General features: G+C 41.7%; 3 protein-coding genes across 3 annotated transcripts; all 3 read left to right on the top strand.

The window, feature by feature from the left end:
* The first annotated feature begins 333 nt into the window (after positions 1 to 333).
* LOC110974037 (microsomal glutathione S-transferase 1-like) lies at positions 334 to 2,984 on the top strand. The gene is made up of 3 exons (XM_022225342.2): positions 334 to 663; positions 2,033 to 2,109; positions 2,473 to 2,984. The coding sequence occupies exons 1-3, from the start codon at positions 532 to 534 to the stop codon at positions 2,714 to 2,716; spliced, it is 453 nt and encodes a 150-aa protein (XP_022081034.2). The 5' UTR covers positions 334 to 531; the 3' UTR covers positions 2,717 to 2,984.
* Positions 2,985 to 7,988: 5,004 nt separating this feature from the next.
* Positions 7,989 to 10,436, top strand: LOC110974044 (microsomal glutathione S-transferase 1-like). The gene is made up of 3 exons (XM_022225362.2): positions 7,989 to 8,191; positions 9,318 to 9,394; positions 9,853 to 10,436. Exons 1-3 carry the CDS (start codon positions 8,060 to 8,062, stop codon positions 10,094 to 10,096), a joined length of 453 nt encoding a protein of 150 aa, XP_022081054.1. The 5' UTR covers positions 7,989 to 8,059; the 3' UTR covers positions 10,097 to 10,436.
* A 1,847-nt stretch (positions 10,437 to 12,283) lies between these two features.
* Positions 12,284 to 25,230, top strand: LOC110973996 (LHFPL tetraspan subfamily member 5 protein-like). Its single transcript, XM_022225276.2, has 3 exons — positions 12,284 to 12,998; positions 16,706 to 16,957; positions 20,525 to 25,230. Exons 1-3 carry the CDS (start codon positions 12,572 to 12,574, stop codon positions 20,911 to 20,913), a joined length of 1,068 nt encoding a protein of 355 aa, XP_022080968.1. The 5' UTR covers positions 12,284 to 12,571; the 3' UTR covers positions 20,914 to 25,230.
* Positions 25,231 to 25,352: the final 122 nt, after the last annotated feature.

Raw genomic sequence — 25,352 nt, 5'->3', positions numbered from 1 at the left:
GAAAACGGCCCTAGCTGCCGGTCCCCCCCCCATGTGCAGTCCAATTTTCAGGCTGTAATGCGGCGCTGGTACTAGTTTAGTCCATGCGTGTGAAATGTGGGGCCGGGGGCAGGCCGGGGAAGCACAATTTTTGCCGCAATTATCGTTCACAACACCATACACAGAAGGCAAACAACTGTACTGTACATATGCTGTACACGTAGCCTACATGTGTAATATTTGCTGCATGAATACTGATGCATTGTTTGTGAAGTGCAATCTACATGTACGTCCGTAAACGGTCTCGTACTTTCTGAATACATGCATGATGAATAAATTGTGTCCTAGCACCGTAAAGGCTTCACACAATGACTAGACAAGCGCGCGTACGCATCGGTCAAAGCATTGGTGCTTAAATTGCCCTTGCATTGAAAGTTTGTTGGCCTGATCGATGATGCGTGCGTCCGACCATAACAGGATTTGAGTACTGTACATGTACCCGTATAAGCGCACGTGCATCCGAATGCCGACTGTCGCTAGTTTTTGCTGAGTATGGCCGCCTTTTCTGTGCTGAGTTTCAGCGACAACCCCGTTTTCAAGCAGTATGCCACCTACGCAGCCGTGGTCACGCTGAAGATGATGTTCCTGTCGTATTTGACCGGAAGATACCGAATGTCTCGGAAGGTCAGGAGCTTTCAGGTCTTAGTAATAACTCGCAATGGTCTGCCAGATCTCTAGTACACTGAATTAATGCAGTAATGGTTCGGGCATTTGTATCCTTGCTCTATAGTCTACCACCATGCTCTATGCATATGAGGAAGGAAGTGCGTGTGTGCTTGCACCACGTGTCGAATAGGCCTAGGCGAGCCTTTCCGACGCTGCCACAGAATCATGCCAGTTAAAGCCATGCCATGGCGCTTTTTCATGTATACGTCCCCTTTCTACTAGGTCGATCATGGTCACATCTTCTGCGCCAACTGGTAGTTTTGCTGACAAAGCTGAGGCTAGTCATCAGCAAATTTAAAGGCGGATCAAAATCCACTGATTTTGTGGGGGGTGTAGGGTTGAAATTTATTTGTATTCAGTCTTTTTTCCTAGTGATTTATCAAAAAACTCTTTTGCTCTTTCGGGGACCATGGCTCCTTGAATCTGAATGTGATCTTTAGTACATGGAGGCGGAAACATAATTCACAGGACGTGTTTGTAAAATCTTTATATACAAAGACTATAGAACCTTTTCCTGTGATATCACGATGGAGCTGGACCTATGATGTGTTGTGGTGGTAATGAGTAGTTTTGTGAGAGTAATCTACCCATTCAAGATAAGCATAAGCACGTTGGCACGTGCGCTTGCACGTGGGTGAAGTTGTCCGTAGGAATATATGCGATCACCGTGGCCAAGGCGATCCACACGTGGTGGTATTGGTTACATTTAGTCACGTGGGTGAAAAAGGTCCATGGAGCAGTGTTGTATTCGAGTTCATCACAAGTCCTTTTACAAGGCCATTCAAAAGTAACAGGGTGAACAATGACAGAGGAATGCTTTTGTCAGAGTTCATTTGAATAGCTTGTGAACTGACTGAAGACTGATTGATTTGTGATGGACTCAAATACAACACTGCTCTTTAAACCTTTTTCACCTCCTGGACGTGTTGGCTTTTTTAATTGAAAGCACCAGCACTTTAGGCCTACGGTATGCTAGAGCCTAGTTCATGGAATTTCACGGATTAATCAGGTTTTGGGAATAGTTTCGGGGAAAACTCCCAAGTTTGCCCCCACCTATCTCCGCCAGACCGTCGGATGCGGCATGTACCGATCCTCTGGCAGGAGCCATCTCACCCCGTCGAGGTCGGTTTGCATCCTCTTCGCGAATGCGTTAGATCCCATGGATGCGTGCATATGTCTCCGTGCCGAAAATTCGCCAAAGGCACTTGTCCACTCCGGAGGATTCCAGCATAGGATTCGCGTTGTGTTAGTATCGAGTGTAACGATCTTTCTCGACACCAATGCTGATTGCTTAATTCACCGGTCTCTGGAATTCATCTCCATCCAGGTTTTCATTAACCCGGAGGACGCTCGGGGTAAGATGGAGTTGGTGCGACGGGATGACGACGTTGAACGAGTTCGAAGGTAAGTATCGTAAATCAAGAACCTTCGAAGGAAAAAACTCACATGTGAATCTTATTAATCGATCAGTGACATAACTCCGGGCAAAAAACCCTACGTGATTTGGCTTCCTCCCCATTCTGCCGTTCACTCAGTCGGAAAATTGACTGGTTTATATGGAACGACAATCAGGTACATTGAATGCCCTTGATGGACGTTTTCCTCCCTGTACACCTACTTGTCACACCCGGCGACACACCAGCAGTTGCAACTCAGTTTTGAACTGTAGGTTTGAAATCGGCAACCCAAATCAAACCCAAAGCACAAACCAAAACCCAATTCACACCAAGTTGTGGACCCCTCTTTCTCATCTTCCACTCCTTACAGATGTCACCGTAACGACGTGGAGAACATCCCGCCTTTTCTGGTCCTGGGCCTCCTGTACGTCCTGACCGGGCCCAGCGCCTCCGCTGCAGCCTGGCACTTTCGGGTCTTCGTTGCATCTCGTTTCTTCCACACTGTGGCCTACCTGACGCCCCTGCCGCAACCATCTCGCTTTCTCGGGTTCCTGGTAGGCGCTGTCACCAACGTCTCCATGGCAGTGCAGGTGATTTTGAGCGGACAGCTGTAGCATTGGCTTGTCATGTCAGAATGCGTCAAAATCGTGAGCAGACTGCAGACGAAGATCTTTATCGACTACAGCCTTCTAGAGATTTACCATTCGTACGATGACCTTAAAGGACATTTCAGACTTGATTTTTTTCAGATGTCTATCTTCTCTTGCAGCATTCAATAACACCAATTATCTTTTCAACTTAAAAATATTTGGTTCCATTACCGTGATTTCTTGCGATGCATTTAAAGACATTGGGATATTAAAGATTTGACGTTCAGTGAAACTATGAACGAGGTGTGATTTTCTTTTGGGAGCCAATATTAGTCCCGATGGTACATGACAGTGGGGATGAGGGGTATTGTATGGAGTCAAGCATGATCAACAGGGTCAGTCTCAAATGCAGATGATCGAATAATCTTTTCCCGACTAGTCGTGAATACTTTCGCTATGTCGTACATTTTTTTCACCGCTAGTCGCGAATATTTTTCCATTGGCTTGTAAAACAAACGGCATATACATAATGATAAGCGCCTGCCTGGCCTTGAGCATTCGGCATGTACAACGGTACATTGACAATGCGCGTGTAGACCTACTAGGGTACAGTCCACGAATTCAAGCCCCATTGAAAACAGTGTAAAATCAGCACTGTTCAGGGCCCAATAACATGCACGCCAACATCCCTGAGATTTCTGAAACACTGATGAAATTCTTGTCTGGTCACTTATCTTTCAATTTCTTTTCAATTTTTTGTGGGTTAACCAATCACATTTTTAATTATTCCCACAAGACAAAATCACCCCATCTTGAAAATAGTTCGCGGTACCCGCTGCTTCATTTGACTCGGACTGGCCAGCCTGTGGTCGAGTGGTTAAGACATCTGCACTAGTAAGCAGGAGGTCGTGGGTTCGAGTCCCACCCGAGTAAGCTTGTGAGGTTTTTTCGCAAGCTCTCGGACAAGCACTGAGCATACAGTGCTTATTAATATACGTTGGGTAAGGGCAAAACCGTTATATATAATTAACATCTCCCCAACGCAAAAAAATACATCTTGAAAAATCACCCCCAAAAAGTGATTTTTCCGAATTCTGATTGCAACCGTTTTTCAAGTGGCAATCTTCAACTTTCTCAGGCACTTAGGAGTATTTTTCAACAGTATTTTTTAGCCATTCTGCTCTCAGATGAAAGCTCAAAGACCCAGGGAGTTGATACTGGCAAGAGTTTACACAATCTCACCATTTGGGGGGCCAAACAATCTCCTTTTTCAAAAGATACTGTGGGGGCAATTTTAATGCTAATGAGCTGGCCAGAAACTCTCACTTGAATTAGTGGTCTGCACCCACTATCGTGCATTGTTGTGTGTGATGCCAAGTGAACGGTGAAGCTGTGCATTGAGAAAGAAACAATTGGGATCAACATGGCTCAGCAAAACAAGGTTTACTGTCTACACAGCTTGTTACTGGTAAGGACGTACATGTATCTTGAATTTAGCCGTAGCTCTGGAAGGCCTTAAAAAGCCTTGACGTCCCGGTCGGGCAAATATTGACCCTTCAAGTTTGGGGGAAAATGTTCATGACAAAGGCTGCGACTACATGTAGTAAATTTATTCATGATATGTTGTGAAAAATATTCACGACATCGCCAAAATATTTACGACAAGTCGTTAATACATTCACGACCTCGCAAATAAAAATTCGTAACTAGTCGTGTTTTTTATGTCCCGTCAGGGCCTCCATAGGCTACACTCCTGGAATGGGGAGCTGGTGCACCCCACGGACGTTTATAATAAAATCTCGACTCGCAATGCCCTTGATCAGCTTATAGAGCTCATTGAATCCACTAGTGGCCATTTTACGTAGCCAAATACAAAGGTTTCCTGGCAATGCCCGCCTTTGGTCTTCCTGACGTCAATAGAGGGGAGCCAGCACATGCATTTGTATTCGGCTCGGTAAAATGGCCGCTGGTTGGCTTCTTCTTCATGCAAAGGCGTTGCAAGTCCAGGTTTTTATATACTGTACGTCCGTGGTGCACCCTTGCGCCTGACCTGACTCAAGTCGGGATCTCTGTGACGTCTTTGTTTATGCTTTGGATACATTGCACTCTGTACAGTGAATAGGCAGCTCAGCAGTAACTGCCTGTGTGTGAACTGAAGTGACCGTGTGACCTTGAACTTTAGTCCATTCGTGCACACGGCGCTAAAAGCCGGTGACTCAGAAAATGCCATCGTATTGAATAGCCTAAGATGGCCGGGCAGTCGCTTCAATTCGCAAAGCAGGGTTGCAGGCCAGTAAATAGGTACAAATTGCCTTCGCGGACCAAATGCCGATTTGTAGGCTGTAAAATTCTCTGCTATTAGAGCCTTTCGTGGCACGTGGACTGGGCGGCGGTTGGTAAGGTGGATGATATTCAGGGGCAGGACTGCCAGCTTGTATTCCTGAAAATATCGGACCAAACGGGGCCCTCCAAATTGCTCTATTTTGCCATGAGGTGAAGGCATCAATTTCCAAAATGGCGATGGGCCTCCTGTTTTGAGGGGTGATTTTCTCTGGAAGAAATATCTTCAAAAGTCATCGGTTAAGCCATTGAAAATTGAAAAGAAAATGAAAGATGAGGAAGTGAGGTTTAATTTGATATGTGTCTTGAACACCTGTGAAACTTGTGTTTTTCCTGATTTTTTGAAGTGGGGATATTTATCACTGTTGTCTATGGCAACTTATTTACTGGTCTTGACCCACAGAGATCATTTGACCACGCGCCGTTACTTGCTTCGCGCCCTCTTGTGTCCACTTATTGCCATAAGTTCAGAATCTGCCAACCGTTTGCACACAGCGAATGGGCTCATCTACTAAACGTGTGGCAGCCAATCATGTTGCCCTACTTGTTTTACGTCATTCATACCTGCATTTTTATGAAGGAGTCTACAAGTATGACTACCGTTGATTGGTAGAAATTCCGTATACATTACGCAAGATCATGTCGTTCATATGCAGTCATGAATAACTACATAATTATTATCGACGGGGGTCCGATTAGCTTATCCGTCAAGTCGGACTTACTGACTGGTGACGTATGACATACGTTGTACAATAAAGACTTTCAAATGAGGGCGCCTGATAAGGGTTGTGCGAGCTGCCAGGCCGAGCGCGACGACCGTGTAGGGTGCACCACTACAAATAAATTCCCATAGACAGCAGTGATAAGCCCCCATACTTCAAAAATATTTTAAAAATACAACTCTCACAGGTGTTCAAGCTGCACAGAAAAATTAAGTGTTCCACATGTCCTCTTTCATTTTCCTTTAAATTTTTAGTGGGTTGACTAATGAGTTTTTGAGAAATTCTCACCCAAAGCAGACCAGCCCTAAAACGGAGGAAATTTCACTGCCCGGGAAAGTAGCCATTTTGAAAATGCATCCCTCTGCAAAATGGCTCAAATAGTGCCACTTTCGGACCCAACTGCATCCAAATTGCTCAGAATTGGAAGCCCTGAGTCCGGTCCAGAGGTTCAGTGCCATATTTTTTCAATTCCCCAGTTCCATGGCTCTCAGGACCCTCTAATATAGAATATTTTGAGTCTATAACTTCTATTAATGAGCTCGGCGGACATATTTCTAGCCTTCTTGCAAGGGTGCACCCTGTAGTGCGTACAGGCAGAAGGGATGGCTGACGGGAAGAGCAGCAGCAGCGTACATTTAACGTATTTTTTATTGATAGGGGTTGAGTAATATGAACGGTGAAGGAATCCCCCTTGGCCTTCATACATTTCAGTTGGACACTCTTATCAGATGACGTCATTCGTGTATCTTTATTTATACGAAGACCGTGTCCGAATCAGTTGGCTGCGGCTAGATATTTTGCATGATTATATGGGAACTGGCATATAATGCACGATATGCGGCAAAGGGGGACCCCTCTATTGCGTTTTCTTTTGTGGTGATGGAATCTTTGGAATTCCTTTCAGATTTCAGAGGGGGGTGCAGTAGGCACAATAGCCTTAGGGTATACAGCTTGTGCATCACATGGGGGGGGTCCACCTTATAGCCGCATATCGTGCAGGGTATACTGTGAACCAGACGAACGAAGTGGTCTTACGTCCTACAAATTGAAAACACTTTTATGCAGCAAACCGTGAGGGGCCAGTCTATTTCAGTGTCGGTGAGGCAGTGACCCAGCAAGAAATGAGACCGAGGGGTACCCCCCAACATGTCCAATCCCTATACACATTCCAGACTATTGTTACTTAACACATTCCCCCAAGATGTCTGAAAGGAATTCCCCAGATTCCTGCGAGACAATGACCAACACAAAGCAGGGGGGGTTCTCTCCGTCTCATACCTTGCTGCATATGGCAGTGGCGGTACATACGCATGCAGTGCATGCCGAGTGCAAGCAGTGGCGATGGACATCGCGTTATGAAAATACATGTAACAACTCATGCATCGTCACTTGCCCAGAACAAAGGCAGATTAGAGTGAGAGGAGGTTTTATTTTCTGAGCTGAATTTCCCCCCAATATTTTATAAGCAACTTGTTTCTTATAAGCTGAAACAGAAAACAATGTTCACGGTATATCATTTAACTCATCAGAATTTTATTTTCGTTTTGACGATGTAAATGAACTGTTTTCATTTATTTCATTTTGCATATTTGACGTGCAACTTGTTTCCTCTATGCTGACGCAGAAAACTTCGTACAAAGAATGCCATATACTGCTACCTCATAAGAATTTCATTTGAAATTGGAAACTGAAGCTGAACATTCATTTTTCATATTTAATTTTTCCATTGTGGTTGTGCTGCTGTATTTTAACAAGCTCAATCCTGCCAAGAATAGAAGCTTCTTTTTCGAATGAGATGAATGAAACCATTGCCTCTCGTCATGTTTTATAGTCTTTTTATTAATTCAAAGTTGTTAATTCTAACTTCTCATAGTAACAAGGGCATGCGCTCTAAAGCATATGTGCGTGTATATCACTTCTGAAGAAAAAAAAGAGGAGAAAAAAAACCGCGTCACAGCATCACTTTTGGACCAAGCCCATAACCAGAATATTGACAAGAATATAATAGAAAATCAGTGCTCTGAAACATGTAATTGCCGAGCTTTTGGTAACTGAGTACATGAACCTTCTTCAGGGCAAGCAGATTTAGTTCTGAGCGAACGCAGAAACCGGAGTAATTTTTGGCCTTATCGCTCTTTTCTGAACTGACTAGGGGTCATCCATTGGCGGGCCTGTCAGTTGACGTTGACCCCACTTGATGCATGGATAACCTGTGTACATAAGATAGCTCGACGACCGCGTGAATCGAGTATAACGCTCATATACACGTATTATAGGACACACTGTTTTTGCTGACTAATACAACATGGCCGCCTCAATATTTCTGAGTTTCAGCGACAACCCAGTGTTCAAGCAATATGCAACTTACGCAGCCGTGGTCACTCTAAAGATGATGTTCCTGTCGGCTTGGACAGCTAAGCACCGAATATCTCAGAGGGTCAGGAACTTAAAGAACTGATGTGGTTTCTCTGTGCGTTTTGATTATACAAGTGTGCTTGTTTACTGGTAATATTAACCCTAACACTCCTCAGTCCTCCAACAGGTGAAGGACTGAAGAGGGTTGGGGTTAAGGAGAGCCACTGTAGTAGATAGTGAGTTAGTTCACTTTTTGGCAAAACGTCAGCAGTTTTAGCATTATTTATTGTGTTCTTCTGGCTTGTTGTGTCTTGTAGTTGTTTTACCTGAGAAATAACTAATGATATGAAGAAACTTCCAGGCTTCATTCATGTGTCATTCGCAACGGCCTCGTGGCCATAGGCGCAGGCCTACTATGTTTATACCTTGGCCAGTGTTGGTTTGAGTATTTTTATTCACTGCATTTAATTGTAGTTGGCGGTACACGGGCATCGTGCTTAGGATTGAATTAGGCCTCCAATCGTCACATAATATTGTACTCAGTTTGTAACTGCCCCAAATGTAGGCCTACCGTGCACCAGGTTAGGCCTGTAGGCGATTTTTTTAGCAGGGAGTTTGATTATTATGGCAGTGGGGCCCTGCACCAGCGAAGGCGCGGATCCAAAAACTCCGAAACCATTTGGGGAGGTGGGACAAAAACTTTCAAATTTCTCATAGGCCTACTTAACCCCTCCCAACGCCTTTTCTCTTGATTTTTCAAAATCAAGATTTTTGATTTATTTTCCCCTGGCCAATGGATCGAGGCCCTAATGACACTCCGGCTCCAACTGCTGATTTCTCAGTGCGCTTTTTAGGGCTGGGCTGCGTGGCCTTAGCGTTACATCTGTGCCTCAAGGGGTCGATTGTTGTTCCTCTCCGGGAGCGAGAAACAAGAACCTTTCCAACAGTTCTTTTTGTTTCTGACAATTCCATCATATCAGGACCGAGTGAGGAACTGTGCTTATCCCCTTCACAGAAAGATTATAAATACTTTTGTTAAATGCGGAAGCAAATCCTTGACACCATTTTTAACCCCCTTTTGCCGCAAAAACTCCCCTCGATCGTCTCTTGTTGCATCCGCTTTGCGTTTGTATCGAGCTTGGACGGTCTGTAATCGTCGTCACTGATGACACTTTACTCACCAGTAGTCTGAATCTTCTTCCATGCAGGTATTCATTAACTCGGAAGACACACCCGGCAAGCCGCAGTACGTACGGCGGGATGACAGTGTTGAACGAGTTCGTAGGTAAGGATCGAGCGTAATCGTTGCAGGCCTTGTATATGATGGCTTTTTCACAACAGGAAAGGAGGATCAGTGACATAACTTGGAGGCTACGGCCCTCCGCCGTAAAGGTTTGCTCCTCATTCTATCTCTTATTCATTTTCAAAAAACAAGCAAACTGAAAATCCTACCAATTAAACCGCGATGGGGTCCGCTAAACGCCCTTTCCATTAATTTCCTCTTCACATCTCCTATTTATTACGCCCTATATATAGTTCCACCGGCTTGCAAAACCACTAGCAATTAAAGATGCCACTCAGTTATAACATTAGTTTACCCAACCGTATCAGACTAACTCAACCTGACCCAGCCCGACCAAAGCCAGCGTTGTCAAACCCAAAACACCAGACCATTAGTACTGTCAAAGCCTGACACACCTACAGTTGTGATCCCTTCCGATTCCCATCGTCCACTGCTTACAGATGTCACCGTAACGACTTGGAAAACATCCCACCTTTTCTAGTCCTGGGACTTCTTTACGTCCTGACCGGACCCAGCGTCTCTGCAGCCTCCTGGCACTTCAGGATCTTCGCGGCGTCTCGTTTCCTCCACACCGTGGCTTACCTGACGCCCCTGCCGCAGCCGAGCCGCGCGCTCGGGTTCACGGTAGGCCTCATCATCAACGTTTCTATGGCAGTGCAGGTGATTATGAGCGGACAGCTGTAGCGCGTCGGCTTGTCATATCAGAATGCGTCAAAATCGCAAACAGGCTGCAGATGTGGAACTTTGTCAACGCGTCTTTCCACTGCAACCTGATGGAGATATGGCATCGCTACGATGACCTTGAACGGACATTTCAGACTTGATTTTCTAAGATTTTGATCTTCTCTTACAACATGCATGTAGATTTGGTGAGACCAATCATTTTCTCTACGATAAAACCAATTTTGTGATTGCCTTAATTCTGTTATACATTTTTTAAAATATTCATTTGTATTGCTTGATTTCTTTTTGCTATGCTTTTAAAGACATTAACGATATTAAATAATCAACATGAAGTGAAAAAGTTGGCGAGTTGTTATTGTTATTGTTATAAAAACGCTGGTGTTTACTGGGCATGCGTCTTGGAGGAACAAAGATGCTTGACGGCTTTAGTGTGTGGACTTTTTTCAGTCGGCTGAGGAGGAAGGGACGCGACTGATGGGCGAGCCGGCAAGCATCCCAGTGGGTGGGTGAGCATTTCTGTGCGAATTGTTTCGGGCGGGAAGAATTCCAATTCTACGGACGCGTTGTTGCCATTTTTGTAGAACTGCCCTCCTACGTACAGCACAGGGCTACGTTCACGTGGCAAATGGGACAAATACTGAGCGCGTGGGCAAAAAATAAGAAATAGAAAAAAAATGCCCACAAGGCAAGTTTGATTACAAACAGCGCCATCTGTAGTTTAAAACGTGCTCACCTCCGTCTCATTTTCGAACGTACAGGGACGCCTGATTGGTGTCGCGATTGGACTGATTGCGGAATCTCGACTTGAAAAATACAAACACATCTGTGATGAGGATGTCAAGGCTATTGCTCTTCTTCCTCGTGAAGCAAGCTGAAATGTATCAGCCTTTCGTGCTGCTGCAGTGTCGCGCGAGTCGTCTTCGTCGGGTGCTTGGCTAACAACTTCATTAATCAAAGGAAGTATAAAGCATAGCCTGCATCGAGCGTAGTCTGCATGTCTTGTATTGTCCTATGTTACAATATATGTGTGTCTGTCAATAGGTTAGGGTAAAAAAGCAAATTTATGCTTCACCTTGTACCTAAATGCTGCTCTTTAACGTGTGCTTTATCTTTCTGCTTGACATTATGCATTCTGAGGCAAACTATTGTAAAATTTATTTCATCTTCTACTCTGTAGCCGTGGTATGAACAACATTAAATAAACGTCTGTCCAAAAGAAAAAAAACCCGGAGGTATCTGAATTCACATGCAAGAGATAACGGCTTTTTTTGCATTGTTTGAGGCATGGCTCAAACAATAAAAGAGAGCGCTTTTTGGTTTTGGTGAAATTTGTCGTGTTTACTCGAATCGTTAATTTACACACTTCAAATAGCGCCCTCACTTCGTTCATGCAGATGTACAGTATGGTTCATGTTCGGTTTTTTAAGTATCAGAAAACTCTGGTGTGCACTGTTTCATTCTCTTCTTTTGCATGTTCTAGTTTTATATTGTGCCTATAAAAGTTGCCTGTACGCATTGAAAGTAAATAAATGACATAAAAATGTTGCAGCCTAGTGAATGTTGCCATTCAGAACTTAGAATACATTGTTTCACACTCTCACTGTCAGAAATAATCTATTGCACAGACTATTTATTGTCTAACCATTTTTTTTGCATATCCACCAATCAAGCAAAAATCCTCATCATATAACACATTTTAACCAAACATTTTTTTCTGATGCCATTTCATCAATTTTGGAATATATAATCATTGTTATTATTTCTGGCTGTCAAACAGCGTTTACAACATGACAAATATGTCGCAAGCCATTCTGTCCTCTTCCCGCGTCCGTAATGGCAGAAAGAATCTGGCGGTTTTCAGGTTAAAAACTATCACTAACTTCTTGATAATTCATCACCAATGCCAAACATAACTTCACCGATTCAGATGGTCACCATGCCACTGTAGGGTTCTTATATTTCCCAACATTGCAGTGAATTCTGTACAAGCAGGGACATTCTTAGGCAGTATTTTGAACTACGTGTACCAGGTGATATCAAACACATCTTAAAAAATCATGTGTTATTTTCAATCAGCCTAATCGTCCATCAATTACAGTTGACGGCGACAGGTGCGTAGAGGGCGCACTCCTAAGACGCTGCTTTGATGTGACCGCACCCGGGTCACGGTTCAACACACCTGCACCTCCATTGTTCAGACATACCATTTTGTACGAGCAGAACGCCGTAGAACTCACGCAGCATTTTTTGGCCTTCGTTGACTGACGTTGACACTTTGATATTCATGTATTAGAGATGTACAGATTTGTACATATTTTATGGTCAAACTGGACAAAATTGCGATGCGTAAGGTTGGATGAAGTGTGTAACTCGAAACGACAGGTAACGAGGATTTAGCGAACGGGATTCAGACGGCCTGGTAGAAGCACTCAGGCGATCTAAAACTGAGGAAATCAGACCGTTAAAACACTCAAAATGGGCAACTCTTCTAAGGAGGACACATACGCCTACTATTACCACACGAACTACATCCGGAATGCCCGGGCCATCGCTATCGCCTGGGCCCTCTTCACCTTCTGCTTCGCCATCATCATGTGCGTGGTGCTGGTCCAGCCGTACTGGCTGGGCGACGGGCCCGACGCCACGGGCATCGGCTACTTCGGCCTGTACCGGTACTGCGTCAGCTTCAACCTAGCCGGTCAGCTGGTGTGCCAGAACGCGCTGCTCGACGTGTCGCAGGCCACCCAGGTCATCCCCGTCACCATGTTTGTGGCCACCATCTTCGTGGCGGTGGCGGTGGCTTTCCTGCTCCTGTCCATCCTCTGCATGCTGCTGTTTCTTTGCAAGAAGCCCAGCACGGCCACCGTGTTTAAAATATGCGGAGCACTACAGTTAGCGACAGGTTTGTTATAAAGTTTAATATTTGGGGAGGACATCATTAATTTCTCCCTGTAGTAACAGTCATGCTGAAAGAAAACAGTAATTAACATGTCCTAAAAAGTCCACTGAAGCAGCGAAAGTATGAAAGCAATGGTTAAGAAAACACTTGGATTGGAATTTTAAACACAGCCTGCAGGGTGTCAGATAATGTCTAGATTTGTGTATGAAACCATTATTATTCATTTGGAAAAGAATTTCATATTCAGATGCTATGTACTTGACATCCTGTGCACCCACCTTTGGTCTGAAGTTTTCTAAGCATTTTCTGAGTGAATACATTACCACAACAGCTTCACTGCTAAATTAGACTTTTTACGACATTTTTTATATTGCTTTCAGATGTCTGATAGGTCACTGCAGGGAAAATTAGTGGTATTAATGTTTGGAATTATTGCCTTTTCTTTGACCCAAATAACATCAGGGAGTAACAAATTGAAACTAAAAGTACCAGTTTGTATAAATTATTTATTTAGTCAAGAGAAATAAACAGAATCAAATTAAACTTTCAAAACAGGAGGAAGAGACAATAATCAAACAGTAATCAGCTCACAAATACATGTAACAACAAAACCAACAAAATAAGCCAACATAACAATTGATCTTACTGGCAAATATGCAATCACCTGTTCAAACATCCTGTAATTACCCATAAAAACCTCAGAAAGCCAATTCTGATTATGGTAATAATATGATAATATGGTAATAAGGATGAGATCGCGTCAAGGCATATGGTAATATGCCTTGACGCAATCTCATCCTCGCATAAAATTTTTTGGTAAAAGTTACAGTCAACCCAGAAACCAAACTGAACAAAATGTAATGGTTGTGCCACACATGTAGGTGTGGGTTATTTTGATATGGTCTCCCTGATAGTGTTTTGGCTTGGCCCCACTTGGATTCTAAAATCTATTAAAGAACAGATAATGAATGATTGCTCCTGGCAGGAACTTTCAGGAATGCCAATTTTTAGGCAAAAAACATGAGTTTAGGCATTTTCATGTAACATGTTGAGCTAATTTCAGGTATGTTTAAGTCTTCTCTGGTCTGATTTTCTGGTTCCAGACAAAAACCTGTTTGGTACTCCTGTCTAAGGGCGTAACCGAGAACTAAATGTTAGGGGAAGGGCAGCGTTGTTTCTTGGGGGGTGCAAACCATTAGATTTTGAAAACTATTTTATTTGCGCGTAACCTTTTAACTAGGGACATGTTGAAGGATTTGGCTAGACTTGGAAGCTTTTATCACCCTTTTGTAAGGAAGAGAAATAAAATACACCATACAGCTGCCTGTGGAGGCTGTTTCTTCATATTTTTTTGTTCAAAAAGTCCATGCTCCTTTTTTTAGGGGAGGGCATGACCCTTTTCCCTGCCCTGTCAAAATTGATCGTCAATGGACACCAAATTACCAAAAGCAATTAAACAAGTGCATGTACCTGCATTTTCTCATTTCATGGTATTGACCTTTGGGATGAGTTGATTTCAATACTCTGTGCACAATTGCATGTTCAAGTATTGAGAGGGTATTAAAGTTTATGTGACAATACCAATGTCTGTTGACCCTTGGCCTGATATTAATTTATGCATTATTGACCTTTGGCCAATAACATACAGGTTAACGTGTATAAGTTTCATATCAAACCCTGTTTAATATCAACCTTCAAGTAAGCTGTTATCTGCATGTAATGGTGCAGGACAGCAGATTGGATATACATGTACATACATGTACATGTACATGAATTTCAAATTGAAACTAAGCTTTATTTGACAAAGTTTATAAAAGTTAAGGAGATCTGAAAGGTCAAGTGATGTTTCAAATTTGAACTGGGATATTGAAAGCAGTAAGTGTAAACTTAGTGACATCGAAACCTGTAACCCTTCGACCCTAGTACCATTGAGCATGTGGGAAAAGTCAACTTTCTGAGTGCCATATGAAAATGGGACTTCAAGACCGAGACTTTGTCACGAGGGCCATCATGTGGCTTGCTTTGGAAACAAATGCAATTCACAGGATCTCAGTTTTCTGACAGTGCTTGTTCAAGTTGTTGGTTGAAAGGATGCTATTCCATTTCAACCTGAAACTGTCCAGTAATTGTTTGGCCTTGTTTTGCCGGAATCATTCATGAATCCTAAACCCTCCTCTCAGCAGACAATTAGTGGTACATTCTTGGTAACTCTATGTAAAAGGCACAAAACCCCTTGCAAATGAAAGACATGGCAGAGTTGTACCTGCTTACCAAATCTTTTGGAAATGAGGATTTGGCACAGGTTAATATGGTTTTGTGTTGCGTACATGTACATGGGCCTAGAGCATTTGGCAGCACTATATGAAATCAAAGTAAAGTTGAATGAATGAGTAGGATGATGGCACATAGCCTCCCCCCCCAAAAAAAAACCATGTAGAAAAGAAAGTGTGTACATGTAGGATGTTGAACCTCGGTCAAAAATTTTCTACCCACTGGAATTAGAGGGACATTAAATTAAAAGAAGTATTACTTACAATGCACTGGACCCATTTACCCATGGTATTGAAATGAGCTGAGAAAAAAATCTTAGTCAGACTAAAAAAAAGTGAAGCATGTTATAAAACACCAAAAATGGATATCATGTAGACTTGGAATTACATACATTGTATGTACAGGATGTACATGTACATGTATGATTGTGTGCGTGTGTACAGTACATGGACATGTCTATAGCCTGACTGGTGAAGGTCACTTTCATTTGCATTGTCTGCTTGTGTTACCATTGTGTCTTGGGAAATTCTACACCAGGACAATCCCATGCCTTGGAAACAATGCATTGTTAATAGCCACCAGCAAACAGCTTATGGGCTATGGTATTTACGCATCAAGTAAACTTCCCAAGATAAAGATAGCCAGTGCTTTGTAGGTGATGCCCTTAGTGAAAAGTGTGTTGTGTCTATGCCCCAGCAGCTTTGCTATTCTTGAATATTTTGTGACCGACCACTGTTTTGTTGTTTCAAGGGGCACGGACTTGTTGAATTAACATAGTTCAGGTCGTTTTGCATTGTTGTGCAATGAAATAAAATGAACCCTTTTCATTAGATTAGCTTACAAAGAAACAAGGACTTAGTATTACTTTCTCGACAATTGGGACTTGACAGTCTCTCACAACTGTGAAAGTCATGCACTATACCAATGAATATTATATTTAACCCCCCCCCCGAAAACATTAAGTTAAAAGAGTAAAATGTCGTTTTGACACTTCAGATGAAAGTTAATTCTCATTCAAGTTCAGGGGTGAGAGTTAAGAATTAATCATTTATACATTTTCAAACTGTTAGGAGGTAACCTTGAAACCACAAAAGAATTGAACTTGTTTAATACAACAGTTTTACATGTATAACAAAAACCTATGGTTTTTGATTTGGGTCTTTCTAGTAGCACGCATCATACATGTATATAGAGCATCTAAGTCTTACATTGGACATGCACGTGTAATTTTGAAGTTTACTCCTATAATGCATGTATGTTTGAAATAATTCCATAAAAATCTCATAACACAGAAAATTAAAAAATAAGAAAGTGACCAAAAGATGATAAAGTGAACGCCATCAGTAGGTATGTGTACTTGAAGTACTTGGTATCAAATGATCATAAGTTGAATGATACAGTTTTTATTATTTTTCTGTGCATTTTTTTGTTTCCAATAGGGTTGTTTCTCTTGATTGGCATCCTCATATACCCGGCCAGTTGGTCTCAACTCGCCGCGTTTGTCACCATCTGCGGGCCCGACGTATCCTACGGTAATGCTGGCAAGTGTCAGCTGCGCTGGGTCTTCTATCTGGCCATCGTCGCGATCTTTGACGCCATCGTGCTGGGCGTCTTGGCCTTCATCCTGGCCAGTAAGCAGGAGAAGCTGGCCACAGATATGCAGTTCTCTGACTACTATCCAGCCTCCAAAGGTACCGTATGGGTGATCAAGACCATTTAAGTTGTACGGCCAGCTAGACATAGATCACACTTGGCGTCAACACAAATGCAATTTTGATGTGTCACAGAGCATGGCAAGACTTACTGAATGCATTTAACTTGTGCACATTTGCGGTGTTGGTATTTCATATGCGATGAAAAAAAAATTGCCTTCACACTGAATAAAAACAAGGCTTTTCTCTGATGGGTTGACAGGTGATCACTCAGGAAACTTCTGTCATCAGAGACTTTGAGACGCTTGGTGGCGGCAGACAAACCGGTCCTTTTCCACACTCATGACACTTGTTTTCATGCTCAGAACTGCCATGCATGTCCAGAACTGTCATAAAGAACCAATATTTTGCCACACCACTGATCTATGAGCGTCTCAAAGTCTCCCATCATTCATGAAGCTTTTGCGCATGTATATGTTTCTTATTAAGAAATGAACATGTACTTTGAAACAACAAATCTCAAAGTTTTCCCTGCAGTTTCTCCTTTGTAACTTGTCTCCCATAGAGTAACTCCCTGTGTTACATGTATATGTATTTCAATTGTTATAACACTGGTGAAAGTGACGTTGCAGTTTCTGGTATGTGGTCAATAAAATTTAGGGGGTCCAAAAATGGTAAGCTAACAGTTCAGAGTCTCTTTCTCCTGCATTTAGGAGGGCTGTTGATTAACTGTTGACATTGCATGTACAAAACCCCCAAAATTGAAGAAATACATAAGAAAAACCTCTATTCTAAAAGAGCTTCAATGTCATGGAGCCAATGCTTGGCGCCCACCTGGTTCTGTCATTGAAGATTATATGGACACACTGGTAAAAAAAACCAAGTCTAATCGTACAGGTGCTCATAACAGAAGTATTCCAGGCATTCTTTTCAGTCTGAGAAAAATTGTATTTGCCACACCAAGGGCAGTGAACTTGGGAAAAGAATTTGCTGTCAACACACAATTGCTACTGCTATGCAGTTCTGCGGTAAAATGAATCTCCCCGCATTGCATCGGGTCTGTCGGTTCCGGTCGTGGCTCTGCTTTAGAAACTCATCCTTTTGTGTGACCCGGCCTACTATCAACATGCCAATATTCATAAATTATCTATGGTTCTTACTGCAAACAGACCAAGTGTGATGGACCAGAAATGGTGTAGGAAAAGACAGTCACGCTTATTTGCAGATACAGTGTATGTACACGTACATGTATAGTACGTTTGCAGCTTGTCATCGGCGGCATTTCAGGAATTCTTAAATAAATTGCTGGCATCGTGCTTGTTATTTGCACAGCAAAGAGGATGGGAGAAGAATGAAAAATACCAGTAGTTGGTTTGGCTTAGATCGGTGATAAAGATGTGCAGTTGCTGCTCCGTAAACTACGGTACAAAATTTGAATACATGGGCACACCGCAGTGATATGGGCCGTTGTACTGCACATTGTCCATGTACATGTATTGATGTGGTTGAAAATATGTAAGCTTTTAAACCAGGATTCCTGTGGTCGTGGAATATCCTGAAAATCTTGGGTAGAAAGTTGTCCTGGAAAGTCAGGGAAAAAGCCATGGAAAATTAGGGGGAAATGCTAATCCTCCTACTGTACATGTATGGAATCCTTTTGTCAGAGGAGCAAAAGAATAGCAGTCATGGAAATTCAAATCATGCCCAGGTTTTATTTGATGGGTCACTTTTGACATAAAGGAATAGTGATTAATTTACTGGCTTTAAAATATTTTTGTCAGTATATAAAAGTGGCTATGGCAGTATCCCGTTCACAATACCAAACAACTTTCTCTGCAAAATAGTGTTAATTGACATGAACAACGCCATATTATTAATAGTCCTGGAAAGTCATGGAATTGATTTCAGATATCTGTGGGAACCCTGTCAAACTTTTCAGAGAATGTATAGGGCTTGGTGGGGACAAACTGAATTGTGAAATGGTGTAAACACATTTGGATAGTGTGTAAGTCTAGGAAATCCACCTGTATTCGTTCCAGCTATTTGTAAGGGGAAGGTTTAAAAGTCTACGGATTGTAGATTCACTCATAGTGAGAGTGTTTGTAGAAGTAGAATGTTTTGTTAATGACTTAAGCAGAAAATGCCACTAAATGTATGACAAAGCAATATGCGTATCCATGTACAACGTACATGTAATGTGTGAATAGAAGTTGGAGAGACATCGATCAGTGTAAACTTTGATCACATTAGTTTTCATTATTCATGTTGAATATGTTGATTTATTATGATTAATGACTCCGATATAACACTATGCAATTCAGAAACCAAGCTCCAAATATTCTCAACATGAAACTAAATGGACTCAAGTCCCTGTTATTGAACCTTAGCCCAAAAAACCTTGAAACGTGTTGAATAATTGACATACTGCAATACAATTTTTCTCCGCCCCCCCAAAAAACGTGATGACCTTAATTGCGATCGCCATTACTCACTGGCCCTTTGTTATATTGCCATATATCTGGGCAGAGCCTGAATTGAAATGCAAATTACTCAAAAACATCAACTTGGGCCTCCATGGTCATTCGTCACAGCTGCCGGGACAGAGAAGAGCATTGTTTGTGTTAGTGTTAGGGCCAATGTTTTTCCACGTAGGCGGAAAAAAAGTATTACATGCAGTAAATGGAGTTGTTAAAAATTTACTTTTGAAATAGCAATCACTTGCATGATGTAAATCCTACATCCTGTGTGTGAACAACTCAAAAATGTCAGATATAAAACGAACTTCAAGTTGTTGTCTCTGTGACACTGAATTTCAAACAATGTAAAACTTGAAATAGTTTAAGAAAAATTCCTTGAGAAAATGTAAAAACAGACATTCAGTATTAGATGTACAATGTAACTTTGACTGCATGTATTATACAAGTGCAATGTGCATGTAACAATATACAACATGGCATGCAACACAGTAATGGAAAAGTCATTCTAACATTATTGAGGGCAAGATGATCATTACTTGAATATGAAAATTACATGTAAAAGCAGAATATCTTTGATGCATTATTTCATGGTCCTGTAAAAAATTAGGATTCACATGAGAGGCTCGGTAGCATCAAATGTGAGGACCTTCCTCCTGACATTATGCATCATTTTGAGCCCTTGTCACATAAAGAGCTGCCACAAACAATAAAAACATCCATTTACTGATACATGGACATTGTACATGTATGGTACCAAGCCTCTGAAATGTCTCCCTGAAAAGCTTTGCCGTACTACCACACTTGCGGGCAGGGTGTAAGCTGCTTCGACCCAGTAGAGTGGAGTGCTGGAACTTAATTGCCAATTAATGCATGTGTGCCATCAAGGATAACAGCCTGTATTCAGCATGCAGTAATGATCGAAGTCTCCCCTGGGCATGTGGGAAAATTTTAAGTTCACCTGTGAATGTTGGACCTGTATGCATGGGCACCACCAGGATTCTTAGGGGGTCGGTGAATGATTTCTGGGGTTTGCAACAATTAAATTGGTCACATCTCTCTTTCCTGAAAGTTTCTACAGTGTTGATTTTTTTTTTAATGATGTCTCTTATATCCTGGTGATTTTATACAGGGAACTTCTCCAATGGCAAAAAGAAGTCATCAGTCAGTGGCTACCCGACTGCATCAGGTGAGACTGGCTACCCATCCACAAACCGCCAGAACGGAACAGCCGGCTCCCTGGACCGGCGCAGCAACCACAGTGGTACCACTGCCTCGGACAGGGATGCCAGCCGGTCCAACGGGGGCAGCTCGGTCAACCGACGGGGGACGGACGGGTCTGATCCCCTGTACTCGAGTGTTGTACCACGCCGGGAGCGGAGCCGCGCCTCCAGCAGCGCGACAGGTGGGGCCGAGGGCGACGATGAGGCAGGCAGCACGCGCAGCGGCATCTCAAGCAAGTCGGGCAAATCCAGCAAGTCCAGTAAATCGGGCAAGCACGTGCACGACGTTGTCCTGTAAGTCAGGGTAATATTCCCGGGCAAGAACGTTGCACAAAAGCACATCAGTTGTGCAACCAATTTATAAATTTATCATATAAACTACTACAGGTACTCGATGACCTTTAAAAGCATTGCAAACTTCACTGAATAAACTGTTGCACCTGTATATTCTCATTCTATTCTAAGAATGGAATGCTTTGATGAGCAAGTGTAAGGCATGTCCAAATCAGCTGGCTATGGCCTAATGTAGCACACATCTATAAGCTGCTAGCCAGTACGTGGCTTCTTAAGGTGCACATGTTATTTCCAGCCACAGCCACAACTTTTAGACAAAGCCTTTGTCAGCCATCCATTCAACCTGCCCTGATGCTTGGAATGTGTTCAGTTCATACACATTGACAATGCCGGTGTGTGCCTGTATGTAAACTCAACACGTACATGTTGTTATCCTTAATACTGAGACATTATTCCACCATTAACCATGCCTGTAAGCAATGGTTTCAGCAAGGAATCCAGAGTAATGTGTAAAGGATAGTTTTCTCACAAAAATTGACGAAATAAACATACAAATAGGTAAAACCTGATTGCTGTAGTAACAACTAACCTCAAGAGAGGACTTTAGCAGTGAACCAAAACACGTCCTGCATCTACTGTACAACGGGGTTTGAAGCAGACATCTTTTTAATGCCGCCTGGCATTGGCATGGAGGGGAATCAGTGTGTACAATAATCATAATCGTTTAAGGAAAAAAACGAAGGCTGAATATCTGTACAGCATATGTACATACATTTATTCTGTGAAACTTTAATTTGACTGGTTGTGGGAAAAACACAAGTTTTTAAGTAGGCTTTTTTATAGCTTGCACATCAAGTGTTAATGATAAAAAGTTTTGGTCCATAAATTTGAATGTTCAGTTGAAAAAATGTGAACAAGCTTCTTCTGACATGTACAGAAAATTTAACCCAACTTCTGAAACCTGTTCATTCTGACAATTGGTCTTCATTTTCCTATACATGTATTTAAATTCCTTGCGCTAGAGTTACTTAATTTGTTCAATTTATCCATAGTTTTAAGACACTTTTTTATACAAAAAATGTACATACACTGTAGGCTCCGTTTTTTTTCCACATTTTATTGTTTTCGGGTAATGTTAACACACGCATCTACTGCATACATTAAATTCTAGGGCTGGCCACCTAGAGGAGAGAATTCACTTTTAATGACCAAATTTGTGTAAAGTAACTTTACTTTCACATGTAGAATTTTTTATTCTTTAATTGTACAAGTTCAAGTATGTTGCACTCATGCTTAAATGTGGAAATGGAATTCCTCCTGAAGTCAACTAAGTACATGCAGTCAAGCATTACGATTGGCTGTTTTAGTTAAGCGAAAAAAAGTCCCTTCATGAGGCAAAGATTAGAGAGACCATTTAAAAGTTGAGTACCTTGACCTTATAGATCTTTCAAATTATTCCGGTCATGAAAGATTTGGTAGACAACAATATTATGCCACAGTGTTCCTAATCAGAGGTGGTTTTGTAAAGGTTCCAGGCAAAAATTCTCAAGAGATTAAGGTTCAATTTTCATTCTCAAATTAATTGAAGAGGGACTTTTTATCATCAATGCGTGGTCAAAGTGGACAGGGTTGTGAAAATTTTGTTATAATGACCCAAGTTTTGACTGATTTGATACAGTTGAATTGGGGAATGGCAAAGCAATGTCATCAGATTTTTGGTTCAAATCATTTGCCTGTTCTTCAGCACATCCAGGTAATTGCCTGATCGAATGGCAGTGCAATCCTATTCCTCATATAATTAAACCGGGCGCTCACGTAATCACACCGGCCAATTTGATAGCGATAAAAATGCCAACATCTCCCCAAATCTGTTTGCCACACAGATCAATTATCAGTCGCAGTGCAGAATGTGGGACGGTGACACGCCCAGATGTCGCACACTGACTCATGAGACCAGATTTGTTTTTCTTTATTGTGCACACTCGTGTACTGTGTACTTAACAAATATGTGACAGATGTACATGTACATGTATGTACAAATGATGCATGTAGTGCCAAATCTTGATTTACTGGACGAGTATCGTATATTTATACAAGACTGCAAACCTGTATACAGGTGTAGGTATCACCTGTGTTCCGTTTTCAGTGTTATTTGCATATCTGGTTATGTGGGTGCACTCGGACCTTGGACCCACATGTACATATAACACCCTGTACCACCCAGACTGATATCAGTGTGTTCAAGTGCAAACCGGTATGCATTGTGCATGTGCTAAACTTAACTTGAACATCCGCCTTTGATATCGCAAACTTTTTAGTGGTACATTTTTCAAGGAATTATTGCAGGAGAGGTTTTTGTAATCGTTTTGAATCCATATGTGTAATTCAAAGACTGCCATTGGGTCTTCACTCATATGGGGGGGGAGATTCTATTTGGTATTAAATAAAGCATCGAGGTGACAGTTACCGTTGTATTGCATGTACATGAACAAGTGCATTTCTCTTTAAAGTGCCTTTATACACGGACGAACGCAATTAGGTTCTGGTCAAACCATTCCTTGAACTTTTGCCGCAACTTACCACAGGTTTTATTGTTTCATTCACGCTATAAACCGGTCATAAAATTGCTGCTGGGTGTGTACATGTAGAGTGGGCCACACTGCAAGTACATGTAGATTTAAGTTGGAAACTAAATATTGCACATGCTCTCTGCATCAGTCCAAAGCACACAAATTCGGTTGTCAGTTTGCACTACAATATACGTAAAAAATGAGAAAAACAGGGAAAGGTTACTCATGGTTTTCTGGAAAGTCTCCATGCCTGAATAGTCTCGGGTTTTCGCCCTTCCACCAAGCAACTGATAATAAAGATCAGTCCTTCTTTCTGTCGGCAAAACTTTCCAGCCAAGTACTTGCAGGCATAATAAAGACTGTGTGGAAGTCTAGGAATTTGTATTGTTCGTGCGATGTGATCAAGCAACCATAATCACTTCACGTCCTGTTTTACAGGCAGGGTGATGTAAACAGCGCCTTTTACTGTGAAAGCCAGCCTTCATAGTACCATTCTTGGGTACATGTATTTCGTTTTTGTGTATTCCTTCTAGATAGATTGTCTCAAGACCTAAACTTCAAGCCCTCTTACTTTTGAGCTTGATTTTAATATTGATCTAAACACACAGATTCCAGTACGTGCAGATAAAACTGCAGTAGGAATCAGGCATTATCTTTTAGTTTAAAAATGGGAAAAAGCTGTGTACAAGTTGCATCAAACAATTTTGAAAGATTTGAATTGAGATGTCGGTATTTTTCGACAAACCTAGCTTTTCCTACCCTGTAATTTATGTGGAATCCCAATGAAAGACACATCCATCTATGGTGTAGATTTACATGCGTGACTTACATGCGTTGTGCCAAAAAGGAACAGATGTCAATCTCAAGATTCTATATTTTCATAAAGAGATGTCAGTTCTGATTGGAAAGCTTTTTACAGACTTGTAAGATAAACTGTAAATTTATGTGACACTGAGCAGGGAGAAGTCTCGTAAATGCTGTATATTTTCAAAAGTTGCATTGAATAGAGTATAATTCTGAGATACATGTATATACCAGGGCTTGTGAGGGGGACTTATACTATATAAAATGATTTGCACATTAATATTGTTTGTCTAGAAAGTTGATCATGCAAACCCGTATTTGAGTAATAAGTCTATACTGACAAATACACTATTGTACCTGTGAAGTATATATAAAACATTGTTTGTGCCTTAGGGTAACATTTTAAGGTTTTGTGTAAAATGAAGCATGTATTCCTTTGTGCACTTCAACTGTTATGCACCAATGAACATGTAGCTTTGAAAAAAGGTAATAATTATTTTTGGTGAACCTAAATTTGTTGGTTGTATGCATTTTGCTGTGTGACACTACACACCCCTCACTATGCATCAGAATCAATGCACAGACATGTTGTATTCTCACTTTCAGCTCTTCAGAAAATCCCTTTCGGACCTCCCATTCTGACTTTTTGCGACGTGAAGAAAAAGCTGATTGCTCTGCGTACATGTACACATGTACATCTCTTAATGAATAGCTATTTCTGTCTGGCTGTAATTTGTATGATTTGAATGCTTTCTTTCTCTGATTTCGTCTCATCTTAAAAGTGGTAAGAGCCACAGTGTTGACAGTACTTTATGGTAGATATGACTGTATTGATTCCTTTTGAAAGGGAAAATTACTTAGTAATTCATTTGAAAACAACGAAATCTTGTGAGTTGAAATCAGGAGGCATATGGCTGTAAATAAAAGCCCAGTAAATGGGAAATCTGCGTCCGTGTCTTGTAAGTCAGTAGTTACATCAACTATAAAAGCTTCCGCTTTTTAAATTTTAAGTATACACCTGTACATGTATAATCTCTACACAAAATCAGATCTTTGACCAGAACAAACC

The sequence above is a fragment of the Acanthaster planci genome, linkage group LG04 (assembly GCF_054643075.1).
Source record: "Acanthaster planci isolate LZ-2023a linkage group LG04, COTS_SCS, whole genome shotgun sequence".
Lineage (NCBI taxonomy): Eukaryota > Metazoa > Echinodermata > Asteroidea > Valvatida > Acanthasteridae > Acanthaster > Acanthaster planci.
The sequence above is the reverse complement of the archived record's forward strand: the minus strand, read 5'-3'. Positions and strand labels throughout refer to the sequence as shown.